The 17,584-nt window shown below is 47.7% G+C and overlaps 1 protein-coding gene across 2 annotated transcripts in view; it reads left to right on the top strand.

The window, feature by feature from the left end:
- Positions 1-15,202, top strand: part of vit (vitrin) — a 190,862-nt gene extending 175,660 nt beyond the window's left edge. For both annotated transcript variants that reach the window (XM_085996738.1, XM_085996736.1), the window contains one exon: positions 11,748-15,202. In XM_085996738.1, the coding sequence (XP_085852864.1) occupies positions 11,748-11,926 (179 nt within the window). In that variant the 3' untranslated portion in view covers positions 11,927-15,202. The remainder of the gene's footprint in view (positions 1-11,747) is intronic.
- The last annotated feature ends 2,382 nt before the right edge of the window (positions 15,203-17,584 follow it).

Here is a 17,584-nt window from a genome sequence, read left to right as displayed (position 1 = left end):
GGTGAAATAGTACTGGTCAATGGGGAGAGAGTGCACGGTGAAACAGTACTGGTCAATGGGGAGAGAGAACGCACGGTGAAACAGTACTGGTCAATGGGGAGAGAGTGCACGGTGAAACAGTACTGGTCAATGGGGAGAGAGAACGCACGGTGAAACAGTACTGGTCAATGGGGAGAGAGCGCATGGTGAAACAGTACTGATCAATGGGAGAGTGCACGGTGAAACAGTACTGGTCAATGGGGAGAGAGTGCACGGTGAAACAGTACTGGTCAATGGGGAGAGAGAACGCACGGTGAAACAGTACTGGTCAATGGGGAGAGAGCGCATGGTGAAACAGTACTGATCAATGGGAGAGTGCACGGTGAAACAGTACTGGTCACTGGGGAGAGAGAGTGCACGGTGAAACAGTACTGGTCAATGTGGAGAGAACGCACGGTGAAACAGTTCTGGTCAATGGGGAGAGAGTGCACGGTGAAACAGTACTGGTCACTGGGGAGAGAGTCGTCTTCTCTTAGGCAGTCCCTCAGAACCGAGGATGACTTGCTTCCACATTAAAAATGAGTTCGCAGGTGACTGATTAGTCCAATGCGGGACCTACAGTCTCTGTCACAGGTGGGGCAGACAGTGGTTGAAGGGGCGGGTGGGTGGGGTGCTTGGGTTGACGTGCGCTCCTTGTGCTGTCTGCGCTTGGCTTCCGCTTGCTCCCGGTGAAGAGACTCGAGGTGTTCGGCGCCTTCCCGAATGCTTCTCCTCCACTTTGTGCGGTCTTGGGCCAGGGATTCCCAGGTGTCGGTGGGGATTTTGCACTTTTTCAAGGAGGTTTTGAGGATGTCCTTGAAGCGATTCCTCTGCCCAACTGGGGCTCTCTTGCCGTGCCAGAGCTCCGAGTAGAGCGCTTGTTTTGGGAGTCTCGTATCGGGCATGCAGACAATGTGACCCGTCCATCGGAGCTGATTGAGCGTTGTCAAAGCTTCGATGCTGGGGATGTTGGCCTGAGCAAGTACACTGACGTTGGTGCGCCTATCCTGCCAATGGATTTGCAGGATCTTGCAGAGGCAGCGTTTGTGGTACCTCGCCAGTGCTTTGAGGTGCCTGCTGAACATGGTCCATGCCTCTGAGGCATACAGCAGGGCGGGTATCACTGCTGCCCTGTAGACCATGAGCTTAGTGCCGGGTTTGAGGTCCTGGTCTTCAAACACTCTCTTCCTCAGGCGACCGAAGGCTGCACGGGCACACTGAAGGCGGTGTTGGACTTCGTCGTCGACGTCTGCCCTTGTTGACAGTAGGCTCCCGAGGTATGGAAAGTGGTTCACGTTGTCCAAGGCCTTATTGTGGATTTTGATAGTCGGGGGGGCAGCACTGTGTGGCGGGGGCAGGTTGGTAGAGGACCTTTGTCTTACGGATGTTTAGTGTAAGGCCTATGCTTTCGTATGCTGCGGTGAAGGTGTTGACGATGGTTTGGAGTTCGACCTCCGAGTGAGCGCAGACGCAAGCATCATCTGCATACTGTAATTCGACGACAGAGGATGGGATGACCTTGGATCTGGACTGGAGGCGACGGAGGTTGAACAGTTTCCCGTTTGTTCTGTAAATTAGCTCCACTCCAGTGGGGAGCTTACTGAGGGCGAGATGGAGCATTGTAGCAAGGAAAATCGAGAAGAGCGTTGGTGCAATGACACAGCCTTGCTTGACCCTGGTTCGTACGTGAATTGGGTCTGTGGTGGAACCGTTGGTCAGGATCACGGCTTGCATGTCGTCGTGAAGCGGGCGGAGGATAGTGACAAAACTTGAGGGCAGCCGAATTTGAGGAGGACACTCCATAATCCCTCACGGTTGACAGTGTCGAAGGCCTTTGTGAGATCAAAGGCGGCCATGTACAGTGGTTGGTGCTGTTCCCTGCATTTCTCTTGTAATTGACGTGCGGTGAAGATCATGTCCATTGTGCCCCTTAGTGGGCGGAATCCGCATTGCGACTCTGGGAGGAGCGCTTCAGCCACTGGGAGAAGGTGATGGAGGAGAATTCTTACGATGACTTTCCCTGTGGCAGATAGCAGGGAAACTTCTCTGTAATTACCGCAATCGGACTTGTCACCTTTCTTGAAGATGGTCACAATTACGGCGTCTCTGAGATCCCCTGGCATGCTCTCCTCCTTCCAGTTAAGAGAAATGAGTTCATGAATTCACGCCAGTAGTGCTTCTCCGCTATGCTTTAGTGCCTCGGCGGGGATTCCATCTGCTCCCGAGGCCTTGTTGTTCTTCAGTTGTTGGATGGCCTTTTCAACCTCATGCCGGGCTGGGGTTGTGCCGAGATGGTGGCAGGTAGCATGCTGTGGGATGGAGTTGCAGACACTCGTGTCGAAGACAGAGTCATGGTTAAAGAGATCTTTGAAGTGCTCCTTCCAGCAGGCACTGACTGCTTCCCTGTCCTTGAGGAGTACCTCTCCAGTCTTGGCCCGCAGTGGGGAAGGGCCTTGGGTGCTTGGGCCGTAGATGGTCTTGACTGCGCTAAAGAATCCACGCACGTCGCGGTTGTCGGCTAGCTGCTGGATCTCCTGCGCTTTCTCCATCCACCATCTATTCTTTAGGTCACGAGTTTTTTGTTGGACCTCGGTCTTCAGGCGTCTGTAGAGCTGCTTTCTTGCTCTCGAGTTCTGTTGTTGTTTCCAGATCAGGAATGCCTTGCGTTTGTGGCTTATTAGGTCCTGGATCTCCTGGTCGTTCTCGTCGAACCAGTCTTGGTGTTTCCTGGTCGAGTGACCGAGCGTCTCTTCACAGGTGCTGATTATGGAGGCCTTGAGTGCAGACCAGACGCTGTGGGCATTCTGTGTCTCTACATCACTGGGAGTCGTCAGGTTGGTTGTGAGACGCAAGCTGAATAGGGCTTTCTTAGCGGGGTCTTTGAGTGCTCCAGCGTTAATTTTCCTGCGGCATTGTTTCTGTTGCCGCCGCTGTTTTAGGGCTACATTGATGGAGTAGCAGTATGTTTGTGTGTGTGTGCTAGGCCATTGTAGCAGAGCCTTGTCTCCAATCGTCTTGGACCCCCTTGCCATTGGACCACAACCTTGCTCTGTCAAGCCCGTGTGGTAGCTAGTGTGCAACGACCACCCCACATTAAAAGAATTCACGCACAAGCATCTTCCACCCTTTAAAATGAAGTTCGGGACCTGAGTGCGAGTCATCAAACAGTGCTCTGAGTTTGGGTAAGTGTGAGAGTTCTTTAATTGTTATTTCTCTTTAAATCATCCTTGATAAGATTACTTAAGCAGTTTAAGTAAAGGGGAAAAGTTAAATATTTGGGATTCTGTTGGTTTAAGAAGAGTAAAACAAGGTTACCCTGCAGTAGGAGTAAATTGGCACAGCAGGCAGTGGAAACCAGTTTTCTAACCAATCAGCAGGGGTGACTCATTTGGCTGTAAACAAACAAACAGTATAAAAAGACCAGTCCTAGTGCGAGCAAGCACTGAGTGCAAGTCATCAAAGAGTGCTCAGAGTTTGGGTAAGTGGGGTGTTAGGGTAAGTGGGGTGTTAGGTGCTCTTTTCAAACTTTAACTCTGTGGGTTGTAGTTAATAAGGCCTTTCTGGTGCAGAGTGACTGTTGGTAAACCATTTAACTGGTGTAACTAGAGGGATTGATTTAATTTAAATCCAATTAATTAAAGGGGATACTAGCATCTAAAATCGGGCAGAGGGTGTCCATAACTAACAATAAAAAATGTAATTAATTACATAGAATGGAGCAGGTGATGTGTTACTGTTGCGAGATGTGGGAGCTGGTGAACCCCATTGAGGCTCACGGTGATTATGTCTGTGACAAGTGTCTGCTGCAACAGGAACTCCAGCTCCGTGTTGATGAGCTGGAGTCTGAGCTTCAGACACTGCGACACATCAGGGAGGGGGAGAAGTACCTGGGCTCTGTGTATCAGGAGGTGGTCACACCTATGAAGTTAATTAATTCAGATGTAGCCCATGGTCAGGGACAGGATGGTGTGACTACGAGTGAGGCAGGTACGGGGATCCAGGAGGTAGAGCTGGAGGAGCCGCAGCCCTTGCTCTTGTCCAACAGGTTCGAGGTTCTTACTCCCTGTGGGGACAGGAGCAGGGACTGCAGGGAGGATGAGCAACCTGGCCACAGCACCATGGAACAGGGGGCCATTCAAGAGGGGGGAGTAAATAGAAATGTTGTAGTGGTAGGGGATAGTATTATTAGGGGGAGAGATAGAGTTCTCTGCAGCTGCGAGCAAGAGTCCCGAAGGCTGTGTTGCCTACCCGGTGCCAGGGTTAAGGACATCTCCTCTGGGCTGGAAAGAAACTTGCAGTGGGAGGGGGTGGATCCAGTTGTCGTGGTCCATGTTGGTACAAACGACGTAGATAGGACTAGGAAGCCGGTTCTGTTAAAGGAGTATGAGCAGCTAGGGGTCAAATTAAAAAACAGAACCTCAAGGGTAATAATCTCTGGATTATTACCTGAGCCACGAGCGAATTTGGCTAGGACAAATAAAATTAGAGAGTTAAATGCGTGGCTCAAAGACTGGTGTGGGAGAAATGGGTTTTGCTTCCTGGGACACTGGCACCAGTACTGGGGCAGGAGGGAGCTGTTCCGTTGGGATGGGCTTCACTTGGCCAGTGCTGGGACTAGAGTCCTGGTGGATCATATAACTAGGGCTGTAGAGAGGGCTTTAAACTAACTAGTGGGGGAGAGGTTCCTAGAGAGCAAATAATAAAAATGACAACAGAGAAGGTCATAGACTTAGGTAGCAGTGGGGAAATTAAAAACCAGAGCGTGTCAGGAAGGGGCAGAAGGAATGGAGTAAAAGGTAAAGTAATAAAAAGGGCAAAAGCAGGAACTAAGTGTCACAAAACATCTTTGAAAGTTCTCTATCTGAATGCACGTGGCATTCGTAACAAAATAGACGAGTTAATGGCACAATTAACTACATATGGGTATGATCTTGTGGCCATTACAGAAACATGGCTGCAGGGTGACAATGCCTGGGAATTAAACATACCAGGTTATTTAATGATCAGGAAGGACAGGCAGGAAGGAAGGGGAGGTGGGGTGGCTATGTTAATAAAGGAAGGAATCACTGTAATACAGAGAAATGATATTGGGTCAAAAGATCAGGATAATGAAACAGTTTGGGTGGAGGTAAGGAATAATAAGGGGAAAAAAACTAGTGGGCGTAGTCTATACGCCTCCGAACAGTTGCAACTCTGTTGGAAGGAGTATCAATCAGGAAATAGTTGAGGCTTGTAATAAGGGAACATCTATAATTATGGGGGTTTTTAACTATCATATTAATTGGACAAATCAAATTGGGCAGGGCTGCCTTGAGGATGAGTTCATTGAGTGTATTAGGGATGGGTTTCTTGAGCAGTATGTAACTGAACCGACCAGGGGGCAAACAACCTTGGATCTGGTCCTGTGTAACGAGACACGATTAATTAAAAATGTCCTAGTAAAGGATCCCCTTGGAATGAGTGACCATAACATGGTTGAATTCCATATTCAATTAGAGGGTGAGAAGGGTGGATCTCAAACAAGCGTGCTAAGCTTGAATAAAGGAGACTATGAAGGTATGAGAGCGGAATTGAGTAGAGTGGATTGGGAAAATAAATTAAAGGGTAAGACGATACATGATCAGTGGTGTACATTTAAGGAGTTATTTTACAACTTCCAAAAAATATATATTCCACTGAGAAGAAAAGGGTGTAAAAGAAAAGACAGCCATCCGTGGCTAAGTAAAGAAATTAAGGATAGTATTCGACTAAAAACAAGGGCATATAAGGTAGCCAAATCTAGTGGGAGGATAGAGGATTGGGAAAACTTTAAAAGACAGCAAAAAATAACAAAAAGATTGATTAAGAAAGGGAAGATAGATTATGAAAGTAAATGAGCAAAAAATATAAAAACAGATAGTAAGAGTTTTTATAGTTATATAAAAAGAAAAAGGGTGGCTAAAGTAAATGTTGGTCCCTTAGAGGATGAGACCGGGAAATTAATGGTGGGAAATATGGAGATGGCAAAAACACAATGAATATTTTGTATCAGTCTTTACAGTAGAGGACACTAAGAATATCCCAACACTGGACAAACAGGGGGCTATGGGGGGGGGGAGGAGCTAAACACGATCAAAATCACTAAGGAAGTGGTACTCGGTAAAATAATGGGACTCAATGCGGATAAATCACCTGGACCTGATGGCTTACATCCTAGGGTCTTGAGGGAAGTGGCGGTAGGGATTGTGGATGCATTGGTAATAATTTTCCAAAACTCCCTGGACTCAGCAAAGGGCCCGGCAGACTGGAAAACTGCTAATGTAACACTCTTATTTAAAAAGGGCAGTAGACAGAAGGCTGGAAACTATAGACTGGTTAGCCTAACATCTGTGGTAGGTAAAATTTTGGAGTCCATTATTAAGGAGACAGTAACAGGACATTTGGATAATCATAATTTAATAGGACAAAGTCAGCATGGTTTTATGAAGGGGAAGTCATGTTTGACAAATTTGCTGGAGTTCTTTGAGGAAGTAGCATATAGGGTGGATAAAGGGGAACCAGTGGACGTAGTGTATTTAGACTTCCAAAAGGCATTTGACAAGGTGCCACACAAAAGATTATTGCTTAAGATAAAAAATCACGGGATTGGGGGTAATATTCTGGCATGGATAAAGGATTGGCTATCTAACAGAAGGCAGAGAGTTGGGATAAATGGTTCATTCTCAGACTGGCAATCAGTAACTAGTGGTGTTCCGCAGGGGTCAGTGCTGGGTCCCCAACTCTTTACAATCTATATTAACGATTTGGAGGAGGGGACCGAGTGTAACATATCAAAGTTTGCAGATGATACTAAGATGGGAGGGAAAGTAGTGAGTGAGGAGGACATAAAAAACCTGCAAAGGGATATAGACAGGCTAAGTAAGTGGGCAGAGATTTGGTAGATGGAATACAATCCTGGAAAGTGTGAGGTTATGCACTTTGGCAGGAAAAATCGTAGAGCAAGTTATTATCTTAATGGCAAGAAACTGGAAAGTACTGAAGTACAAAGGGATCTGGGGGTCCTGGTGCACGAAACTCAAAAGGTTAGTATGCAGGTGCAGCAAGTGATTAAGAAGGCCAATGGAATGTTGGCTTTCTTTGCTAGGGGGATAGAATATAAAAATAGTGAGGTATTGCTTCAGTTATACAAGGTATTGGTGAGACCGCACCTGGAATACTGCATACAGTTTTGGTGTCCATACTTAAGAAAAGACATACTTGCTCTCAAGTCAGTACAAAGAAGGTTCACTCGGTTAATCCCAGGGATGAGGGGATGGACATATGAAGAGAGGTTGAGTAGATTGGGACTCTACTCATTGGAGTTCAGAAGAATGAGAGGCGATCTTACTGAAACATATAAGATTGTGAAGGGGTTGGATCGGGTGGATGCGGGGAGGATGTTCCCGATGATGGGTGAAACTAGAACTAGGGGGCATAGTCTTAGAATAAGGGGCTGCTCTTTCAAAACTGAGATGAGGAGAAACTACTTCACTCAGAGGGTGGTAGGTCCATGGAATATGCTGTCCCAAAAAGCTGTAGAAGCTACATCATTACATAAATTTAAAACAGAAATAGACAGTTTCCTAGAAGTAAAGGGAATTAAGGGTTACGGGGAGCAGGCAGGAATTTGGACATGAGTCTAGGTTCGGATCGGACATGGCCCTGTGGGTAGCGGAGCGGGCCCAGGGGCCGTGTAGCCTGATCCTGCTCCTATTTCATGTGTCTAATTCTGTTAGATTCAGGAGATGGTTCTGTGATAGTAGATTGGCGGTTAGGATCAGATCAGCCATGATCTTATTGAATGGCGGAGCAGGCTCGAGGGGCCGATTGGCCTACTCCTGCTCCTATTTCTTATGTCCCTCATGGACAACCCCAACAGTGACAGACCGGAACGCCGTACTGCTATCGTTGCCCGGGAGCTCAGACGTTTCGACATTGACATCACCGCCCTAAGTGAGACCCGGCGGGCAGGGGAAGGCCAGCTCAAGGAGCAAGGCGGTGGCTACACCTTCTTCTGGAAAGGCAAACCTGAAGAACGCCTCCTCCATGGGGTAGGCTTCGCCATAAAAAATGAACTGGTCGGGCGTCTCAGAGACTCCCCTAGCGGTATAAATGAGCGCGTCATGACTCTTCAACTCACCCTAGCCCGAAACCAGTGCGCTACGGTCATCGGTGCGTACGCCCCAACTCTGGAAGCCACAGACAAGACCAAAGAGGAAATCTACTCCAGCCTCAAACAATCCCTGTCCCGAGTCCCAACGGGCAACAAGCTGATCCTCCTTGGCGACTTCAACGCCAGAGTTGGAAACGACACAGACCTCTGGAGAGGTGTGATCGGCAGAGAGGGGGTAGGGAAAGCCAACTCCAACGGTACCCTCCTCCTGTCGAAATGCTTAGAACATGGCCTTGTCATAACCAACACCTGGTTCCGTCAGAGAGACAAGTACAAGGCTTCATGGCAGCACCCTCGTTCCAAGCATTAGCATCTGCTGGACTACGTCATCGTCTGAGCGAGGGAGCGCAAGGATGTCCGCATCGCCCGCGCCATGACAGGAGCTGATGACTGCTGGACAGACCACCGCCTAACCCGCTCCGTCATCTCCATCAATGGGGAGAGAGTGCACGGTGAAACAGTACTGGTCAATGGGGAGAGAAAGCGCATGTTTATAAATGTTCTCTATTCAAGTGTTTATCCAATTCCCTTTTGAAAGTTACTATTGAATCTGCTTCCACCGTCCTTTCAGGCAGTGCATTCCAGATCACAACTCGTTGAGTAAAAATAATTCTCCTTATCTCCCCTCTGGTTACCGACCCTCCTGCCAGAGGAAAGTTTCTCCTTATTTACTCTGTCAAAACCCTTTATAATTTTGAACAACTTTATTAAATCTCCCCTTCACCTTCTCTTCTCTAAGGAGACCAATCCCAGTCTCTCCACATAACTGAAGTCCCTCATCCCTGGTACCATTCCAGTAAATCTCCTGAGTGATGGACCAAGCCAATAATGCGCTCTGGGCAAGTCGGCCAAATTGAGCTCAACGTAGTTTGCTTAATCCTTCTAAGACCTGGTAAAACTGACCAGGCTGGGGCTCTTTCCTCTGGGAAAAAGGCTGAGGGGTGACCTGATAGAGATTTTTAAAATTATGGAGGGGTTTGATGGGGTAGACGTAGAGAAACTGTTCCCACTTGTGGGGGAGTCCAAAACTAGGGGCCATAAATATAAGATAGTCACTAATAGATCCAATGAGGAATTCAGGAGAGCATAAGAACATAAGAAATAGGAGCAGGAATAGGCCACTTGGCCCCTCGAGCCTGCTCCGCCATTCAATAAGATCATGGCTGATCTTGGGCTCAAAGCCACTTCCCCGCCCGCTCCCCATAACCCTTCACTTCCTTATCTTGCAAAAATCTGTCCATCTCCACCTTAAATGTATTTAATGACCCAGCCTCCACAGCTCTCTAGGGCAGAGAATTCCACAGATTTACGACCCTCAGAGAAGAAATTCATTGAAACATAGAAGATAGGAGCAGGAGTAGGCCATTCGGCCCCTCGAGCTTGCTCCGCCATTCAATGAGATGATGGCTGATCATCCAAACTCAGTACCGACCCTGCCTTCTCCCCATATCCCTTGATCCCTTTAGCCTTAAGAAATATATCTAACTCCTTCTTGACTATATTTAATGAATTGGCCTCAACTGCCTTCTGTGGTAGAGAATTCCACAGATTCACCACTCTCTGGGTGAAGAAATTCCTCCTCATTTCTGTCCTAAATGGCTTACCCCTTATCCTTAGACTGTGACCCCTGGTTCTGGACTCCCCGGCCATCGGGAACATCCTTCCTGCATTTAGTCTGTCTAGTCCTGTTAGAATTTTATAAGTTTCAATGCGATCCCCTCTCATTCTTCTAAACTCCAGCGAGTATAAGCCCAATTGACCCAATCTCTCCTCATACGTCATTCCTGCAATTCCTCATCTCAGTTCTAAAAGGGCAACCCTTTATTCTAAAACTGTGCCCCCAAGTTCTAGATTTCCCCATGAGGGGAAACATCCTCTCTACATCTACCTTGTCGAGCCCCCTCCGTATCTTATACGTTTCAATAAGATCACCTCTCATTCTTCTAAATTCCAAAGAGTATAGGCCCAGCCTGCTCTACCTTTCCTCATAAGTCAACCCCCTCATCTCTGGAATTAACCTAGTGAATCGTCTCTGAACTGCCTCCAATGCAAGTATATCCTTTCTTAAATAAGGAGACCAAAACTGTATGCAGGACTTCCCTGTTTTTATACTCCAACCCCCTTGAAATAAAGGCCAACATTCCATTTGCCTTTTTGATTACTTGCTGTACTTGCATGCTAACTTTTTGTGTTTCATGCACAAGGACCCCCAGGTCCCTCTGAAATGTAGCATTTTGTAATCTCTCCATTTAAATAATAATTTGCTTTTTTATTTTTCCTGCCAAAGTGGATAACCTCGCACTTTCCCGCATTGTTTGCCCACTCACTTAGCCTGTCTATATCCCTTTGCAGATTCGAGTCCTCTGAACAACTTGCTTTCCCACCCATCTTTGTATCATCTGCAAACTTGGCTACATTAATAACTTGGATGAAGGGACCGAATGTAATGTAGATTGTAAATAGTTGAGGCCCCAGCACCGATCCCTGTGGCACCCCACTAGTTACCGTTTGCCAACCGGAAAATGACCCATTTATCCCGACTCTCTGATTTCTGTTAGTTAGCCAATTCTCTATCCATGCTAATAAATTACCCCCAATTCCATGAGCTCTTATCTTATGCAGTAACCTTATATGTGGCACCTTATCGAATGCCTTCTGGAAATCCAAATACACCACATCTACTGGTTCACCTTTGTCCACCCTGCTCGTTACATCCTCAAAGAACTCCAGCAAATTTGTTAAACATGATTTCCCTTTCATAAAACTATGCTGACTCTGCTTGACTGCATTATGATTTTCCAAATGCCCTGCTACTGCTTCCTTAATGAAGGACTCCAGCATTTTCCCAATGACAGATGTTAGGCTAACTGGTCTATAGTTTCCTGCTTTCTGTCTCCCTCCTTTCTTAAATAGGGGTGTTACATTTGCGGTTTTCCAATCTGCTGGGACCTCTCCAGAGTCCAGGGAATTTTGGTATATTGCAACCAATGCATCCACTATCTCTGCAGTCACTTCTTTTAAGGCCCTGGGATGCAGGCCATCTGGTCCAGGGGACTTGGTAAAATAATGGGACAAAAAGATGACAAGTACTATTTCCCTACTGATTGTCTTTAGTTCCCCCCTCCCTGTGGCCCCTTGATTATCCATTTTTGGGATGTTGTTAGTGTCTTCTACTGTGAAGACAGATACAAAATATTTATTCAGAGTCTCTGCCATTTCCCCGTTCCCCATTATTAATTCCCCAGTCTCATCCTCTAAGGGACCAACCTTTACTTTAGCTACCCTCTTCCTTTTTATAGTGGCGAGAATGTGAAATTCGCTACCACAGGGAGTAGTTGAGGCGAATAGTATAAATGCATTTAAGGGGAAGCTAGATAAACACATGAGAGAGCAAGGAATAGAAGGATATGCTGATTGGGTTAGATAAAGAAGGGTTGGGAGAGGCTCGTGTGGGGCATGGACCTGTTGGGCCGAATGGCCTGTTTCTGTGCTGTACATTCCAATGTAAACAATTCTCTTACCGGTCTTCCTTTTGCAGGTGTGATTGCGTATGCTATTGGGATTGCTTGGGCGGCAGTGGATGAGCTGGAGTACATCGCGACAGACCCCGACAAGGACCACTCCTTCTTCGTCGACGAGTTCAACAACCTGTATCAGTTCGTACCCCGGATCGTGCACAACATCTGCCAAGAATTCAATTCACAGCCGCGTAACTGAGCAAGTCCCCTGTCAGATTGAGAGACTGTAGTTACCATACAGCCGCTCGATATATACTTACTGTTCATAAAGCAAGCTTCAAACTATGCAGCCGCTGGGGCAGACTTTGTCCTGCAGTTTCAAGTTTTCTTGTAGACACCAAACTTTTAGAGGCGTGTAGATGTGAAACAGATGGTGATCTTATGAAGTACAACGCTGTAAGCATATCCATGTTTGGGCAGGAGGCACCCGCTGGTCCACCGAGCCACCGTTCCAAACCACCCATTCGGTTCCTTGCCACGGTCCCAAAATTCCTGGAGGGCCCCGACCATGTTGGCGCAACCATGGCAGAGTGGATCCCCTGGCTGCCCTGGATCCCAGTCCCGGATCCCCTGGATCCCAGTCCCAGATCCTCTGGCTGCCCTGGATCTCACTCACGGATCCGCTGGCTGCCCTGGATCCCACTCCCGGATCCCCTGGCTGCCCTGGATCCCACTCCCGGATCCCCTGGCTGCCCTGGATCCCACTCCCGGATCCCCTGGCTGCCCTGGATCCCACTCCCGGATCCCCTGGCTGCCCTGGATCCCACTCCCGGATCCCCTGGCTGCCCTGGATCCCACTCCCGGATCCCCTGGCTGCCCTGGATCCCACTCCCGGATCCCCTGGCTGCCCTGGATCTGCTGGCTGCTCTAGATCCCACTCCCGGATCCCCTGGTTGCTCTAGATCCCAGTCCCGGATCCGCTGGCTGCTCTAGATCCCAGTCCCGGATCCGCTGGCTGCTCTAGATCCCACTCCCGGATCCCCTGGCTGCTCTAGATCCCACTCCCGGATCCGCTGTGACGGGTAACATGCACGGCCGAAGTGGGCGTGACAGCACCCGCAAGAGGCATCTAGCCCCGGTCCGACCTAGTCAGGTGGAACAGCTCACGTGACCCCCACCTGAGGCCCGTCGGTGGGGAGAGTAATAACAAAATGATTGAAAGGAGCCATTCCGCTTCCCGAAAAGATCTCGAGCCCCTCCTTGGCCTGGGTGAGGTTATGGTGGTGGTGGGGGTGCGCTCTGGCGGCCTCAAAGGGACTTGCCATAACCCTCAGTTCTGTTGAGGCTGGTTAAGAGGGGGGGGGGGGGGGCGGTAACAGGGTGAAATTCATGGAGTAACCTAGGAACCCACCCCACCACCTCCTGTTCAGAAGATCCACCTACTAGCACCACCCCCCCCACCCACACACAGGGATAGGGTGGGATATGTGTTGGTGTAGGGGTTACGGGGATCGGGTGGGATGGGCCGAAATGGCCTCTATCTGCACTGTGGGGTTTCTGTGATTCTGTGAAAATGACAAACAAATAAAGAATGGCGTGAAATCCCAGCAGATCCAGGGCCTGCCAGAAAATTCTAGCCCGAGGCAGCGGACCCAGATACTTGAGCACATAATCCAGGCTGACTCTCCCGGTGGAGCACTGAGGGAGTGCTGCACTGTCGGAGGTGCTGTATTTCCAATGAGACATTAAACCGAGGCCCCGTCTGCTCTCAGGTGGACGTAAAAGATCCCATTGCACTATTGGAAGAAGAGCAGGGGCGTTCTCTTCATTATCCTGGCCGATATTTATCTCTCAACCAACAACACAAACAGATTATCCGGTCATTATCTCATTGCTGTTTGTGGGATCTTGCTGTGTGTAAATTGGCTGTGGTTTTTCCTACATTCCACAAGTGACTACACTTCAAAAGTACTCCATTGACTGTAAAGCGCTTTGTGATATCTTGAGGTGGTGAAACCGCTATAGAAATACAAGTCTGTCTTTTGATCCACCCTTAAACCGGACTAGAATTTTGGGGCCTGAGATTTTGGAACTAATATCTGCCTAACAAAAATTCATCCAATCCTTTTCTGATCCACAATTCTATCCTCCCCATCCTAAAAACAAAGCGTGCACGATATACTTTGGAAAAAGATCAAGACATCAATTGATCAGTGATCTTATCCATTAAATATCAGAACCACACGAGCCAGAGGGGTCCCAGCCTCAATCCTCAGTCTGTGCTATGGTGGTTGGCAGTACAGGTGCAGCAATTGGTCTCGTTTATAAGGATAATAATAAAAAGAGCAAGCGAGAATTTATACAGCCCTTCACCACATCCTGAAGACATCCCAAAGCACTTTACAACCCATGGATTACTTTGTCAAGGGACACGGTTATCACTTTGGGAGGCTCAGCGCTCGAAATGCGAGAAGTCCCAGGTTCAATCCTGGATGATCTCTGACCCCGCCCAGTATAGGCACGATGGGGGAAATGGCCTCCTTCTGTGCTGTGACTGATATGTAGACACACACTACAAGCAGCAAATGAGGGCACACAGTACAAGCAGCAAATGAGATGGACGCTCAGTCAGTCTGCCTTTCAATGACGGTAGCAGGGGGGTGGGAGAAAATCAGCCGAGGGTTCGTTTCCTGATCACCATCCACCAACCCTCTGCTGGACGTGGATCGTAGAATAGGGACAGAATTGGGTTCGGCCACAAAGGCCCCTGCGGCCAAATAGCTGGCCGGCGCTCACCGTCAAGGCACCATGGCTGAATTAAGCCCAACTGGGGAGGTACAAGAGGGTGATTGGCGTCTGTGGAACCATACTGCAGCAAGTAGTCAAGACTTTGAGCAGAGATAATTGGTATGGTAGTTCAGTAGCTATGGTCCTGGACCAGCAACCAAGAGGTCGGGAGCTCAAATCCCACAAATTCTGAAACTGAATTCAATAAAATCTGGTCATTTGCGGAGGAAAAAAATGACTTATGAAAGCTGCCAAACTGTTGCTTAAAAACCCATCTGGTTCACATATCATCCAGGGAAAGGAGCCTACCACCCTAACCCGGTCTGGCCTACATGTGACTCCAGTCCTATGCCACATAGTTAACTCTTTAACGCCCGCAGGGCTCCTAGGGATGGGCAACAAATCCTGCCCCACCAGCATCGACCACATCCGAAGAACAAAATCATAGCACATTACATCACAAGTATTGTTTGCATTGGGACGATATTTACTACTGTGTTCATAGCGACTGGTTTAGTGACATTTTTCTTGCTTAAATATTCATTTGAAGCTGCAGTATAAGAGCTACTGTGTATGATATATGTACAGTTATTTTATTTACTAAAACCAAATGTTGAATATCTGCAAAGGTGGATCAAAAGTCCAATGCTCAAGATAAGGCTCTGAAAGGACCTTCCCACTGGCACTGGACCTCAGTGTGATTGCTGTGCGATTCCGTATCCAAACAAATAAAAATTACAGGCATTCAACTTTTATGATGTGTGCATTTTTTGATCAAAATGGGTAAGTAGCTGCTTCTCGCATGAACATCTTTCATTTTGACCCTGGCATTTGTGGCTTTGTTATAAAAGTGTTTTCGGGGGGGGGCAGTATAAAGAGGGCAATGGGTTTTCACCAAACCTCCACCAGCAACGTCGGTGGAGTGGGAAAAGCCTCGAGGAAGTTCCATTTACCCACCACCCCTGCACTCGCTGACCTACATTGGCTCCCAGTCTGGCAATGCCTCGATTTTACAGTTCTCATCCTGGTTTTCAAAACCCTCCATGGCTTCACCCCTCCCCATCTCTTTAACCTCCTCCAGCCCCACAACCCCGAGATCTCTGCACTCCTCCAATTCTGGCTGCTTGTGCATCCCTGACTTCCATCGCTCCACAATTGGTAGCTGTGCCTTCAGTCGTCTAGACTCCTCTCCTTCACCCCACCACCCGCCCACCCATGTGGTCACTCAGGGTGGTCCTTGGCTAATTAAGAATTGGGCATTCAGTTTTAAACGTACAAGAAAGGCCTAGGGGGATCAATTTCAATAACAGCAACTTACATTTATACAGCGCTTTCAACATAGTAAAACGTCCCAAGGCCAAGGTGCTTCATGAGTGTTATTGGCCAAAATTTGACACCGAGATAGTAGAAGCTTGGTGAAAGAGGTCCACATCACGGAAGACCTCTCCTGGTCCCTCAATACCTCCTCTCTGGTGAAGGCGGCCCAGCAGTGCCTATATTTCCTAAGGAGGCTGAAGGGATGTAACCTGTCACCCCTGATCCTCTCTAACTTTTACTGCTGCACAATAGAGAGCATCCTGACAAACTGTATCACAGTATGGTATGGCAGCTGTAGCTCCTATGACCGGAAAGCCCTGCAGCGGGTAGTCAAAACTGCCCAACGCATTACCGGCACCCGGCTACCGACCATAGAGCACATATACCAGAAACGCTGTTTACGGAGGTCACTGACCATCATCAAAGACCCTACCCACCCCAGCCACAGTCTGTTCACCCTCCTGCCATCTGGGAGACGCTACAGATGCATTCGCACCCGAACGACCAGATTTAGGAACAGCTTCTTTCCCAGGGCTGTCATCCTACTGAACTCCACAAATAAACATCTGCCAATGCATTTTATTATGTTTATGTTAATGTATTACAAGCCAAATGTATGTTGAATGTTTAAATGTCTTAATCTAAATGTGCACTCTCGGGAGCCGCAAGCCTACATTTCGTTGTACTGCACTTGTGCACTAACAATGACAATAAAGTTGATGATGATTATGATATTCTAAGGAGCAACTTAAAGGAGGAGAGGCAGAGAAGTTTAGGGAGGGAATGTATAAATGTAAGTTGCTGTTGTTGAAATTGATCCCCCTAGGCCTTTCTTGTATGTTTAAAACTGAATGCCCAATTCTTAATTAGCCAAGGACCACCCTGAGTGACCACATGGGTGGGCGGGTGGTGGGGTGAAGGAGAGGAGTCAGGCTACAGTGATACGTGGCTGGAGAGATAGGGGAGTTTCAAGTTCCTAGGAGAAAAAGGTGCTAGGGAAAGCTGTGGAGACAAGTTGGGCTTACAGAATTGATCTACTACCAATGTCTTTCTCGAGAGGGTACAGAGAACGGTGCGGGGAAATACGGGAAAGGATGTGAAATAGTAATGACTGGAGTGGAGCTACATTGAGCACACTGAACATGAAAGAAAATAGAAGTTGGATCGAGAAACATTACACACTCTGTATAATGTATTATCACATGGTTTAGTATGAGCATGCTCAGTTCACTCTGGCATAGTAAGCAAGCAAGCACCTTGACTACCAACTCATGTCTCTGTCCTTCATTTGTTCTACCCACATATATCACATTTTTGGTGACGAGGATGAGATCCCAAAACCATTTTTAGGGATCATGGAAGGACACAGTGTTCAACCTTCGAGTGGAAAAGTTTGTGAATTTGTGACACCTAAACTGAATTTTTTGCTGTTAATGCTAATGCAGAATTTTCTGTGCTTTACCTTCATGTGCATGCATACACAGCAACAGCAACATTGATTCTCACAGGTTAACTGTTCAACAGGAGCAGGACAATCATGGCCGCACCTACGGGATTCATCGGAAGCCTCGGCATGTATGACCGAGCTTGTGAACCGTTCAGTTCTTACATAGAGATTTTTTTTAATTTTTTATAAAAAGGCCAATAACATTATTGAGACTCAAAATAAAGAAATTTGTGAATGTAAATAACAGTTTTTCTAACGGAGATCGGGCCAGATGTATACGGAACATTGACAAACCTACTCGTGCCAGGGAAAGCGAAGGATGCGTTGTTTGAAGACATTCTCAAGAAACTCGAGGAGCATTTAAAC

The sequence above is a fragment of the Somniosus microcephalus genome, chromosome 9 (genome assembly GCF_052327205.1).
Source record: "Somniosus microcephalus isolate GS21.2 chromosome 9, FLI_Smic_1.0, whole genome shotgun sequence".
In the NCBI taxonomy this organism is placed as follows: domain Eukaryota; kingdom Metazoa; phylum Chordata; class Chondrichthyes; order Squaliformes; family Somniosidae; genus Somniosus; species Somniosus microcephalus.
This window is presented reverse-complemented; position numbering and strand designations above follow the sequence as displayed.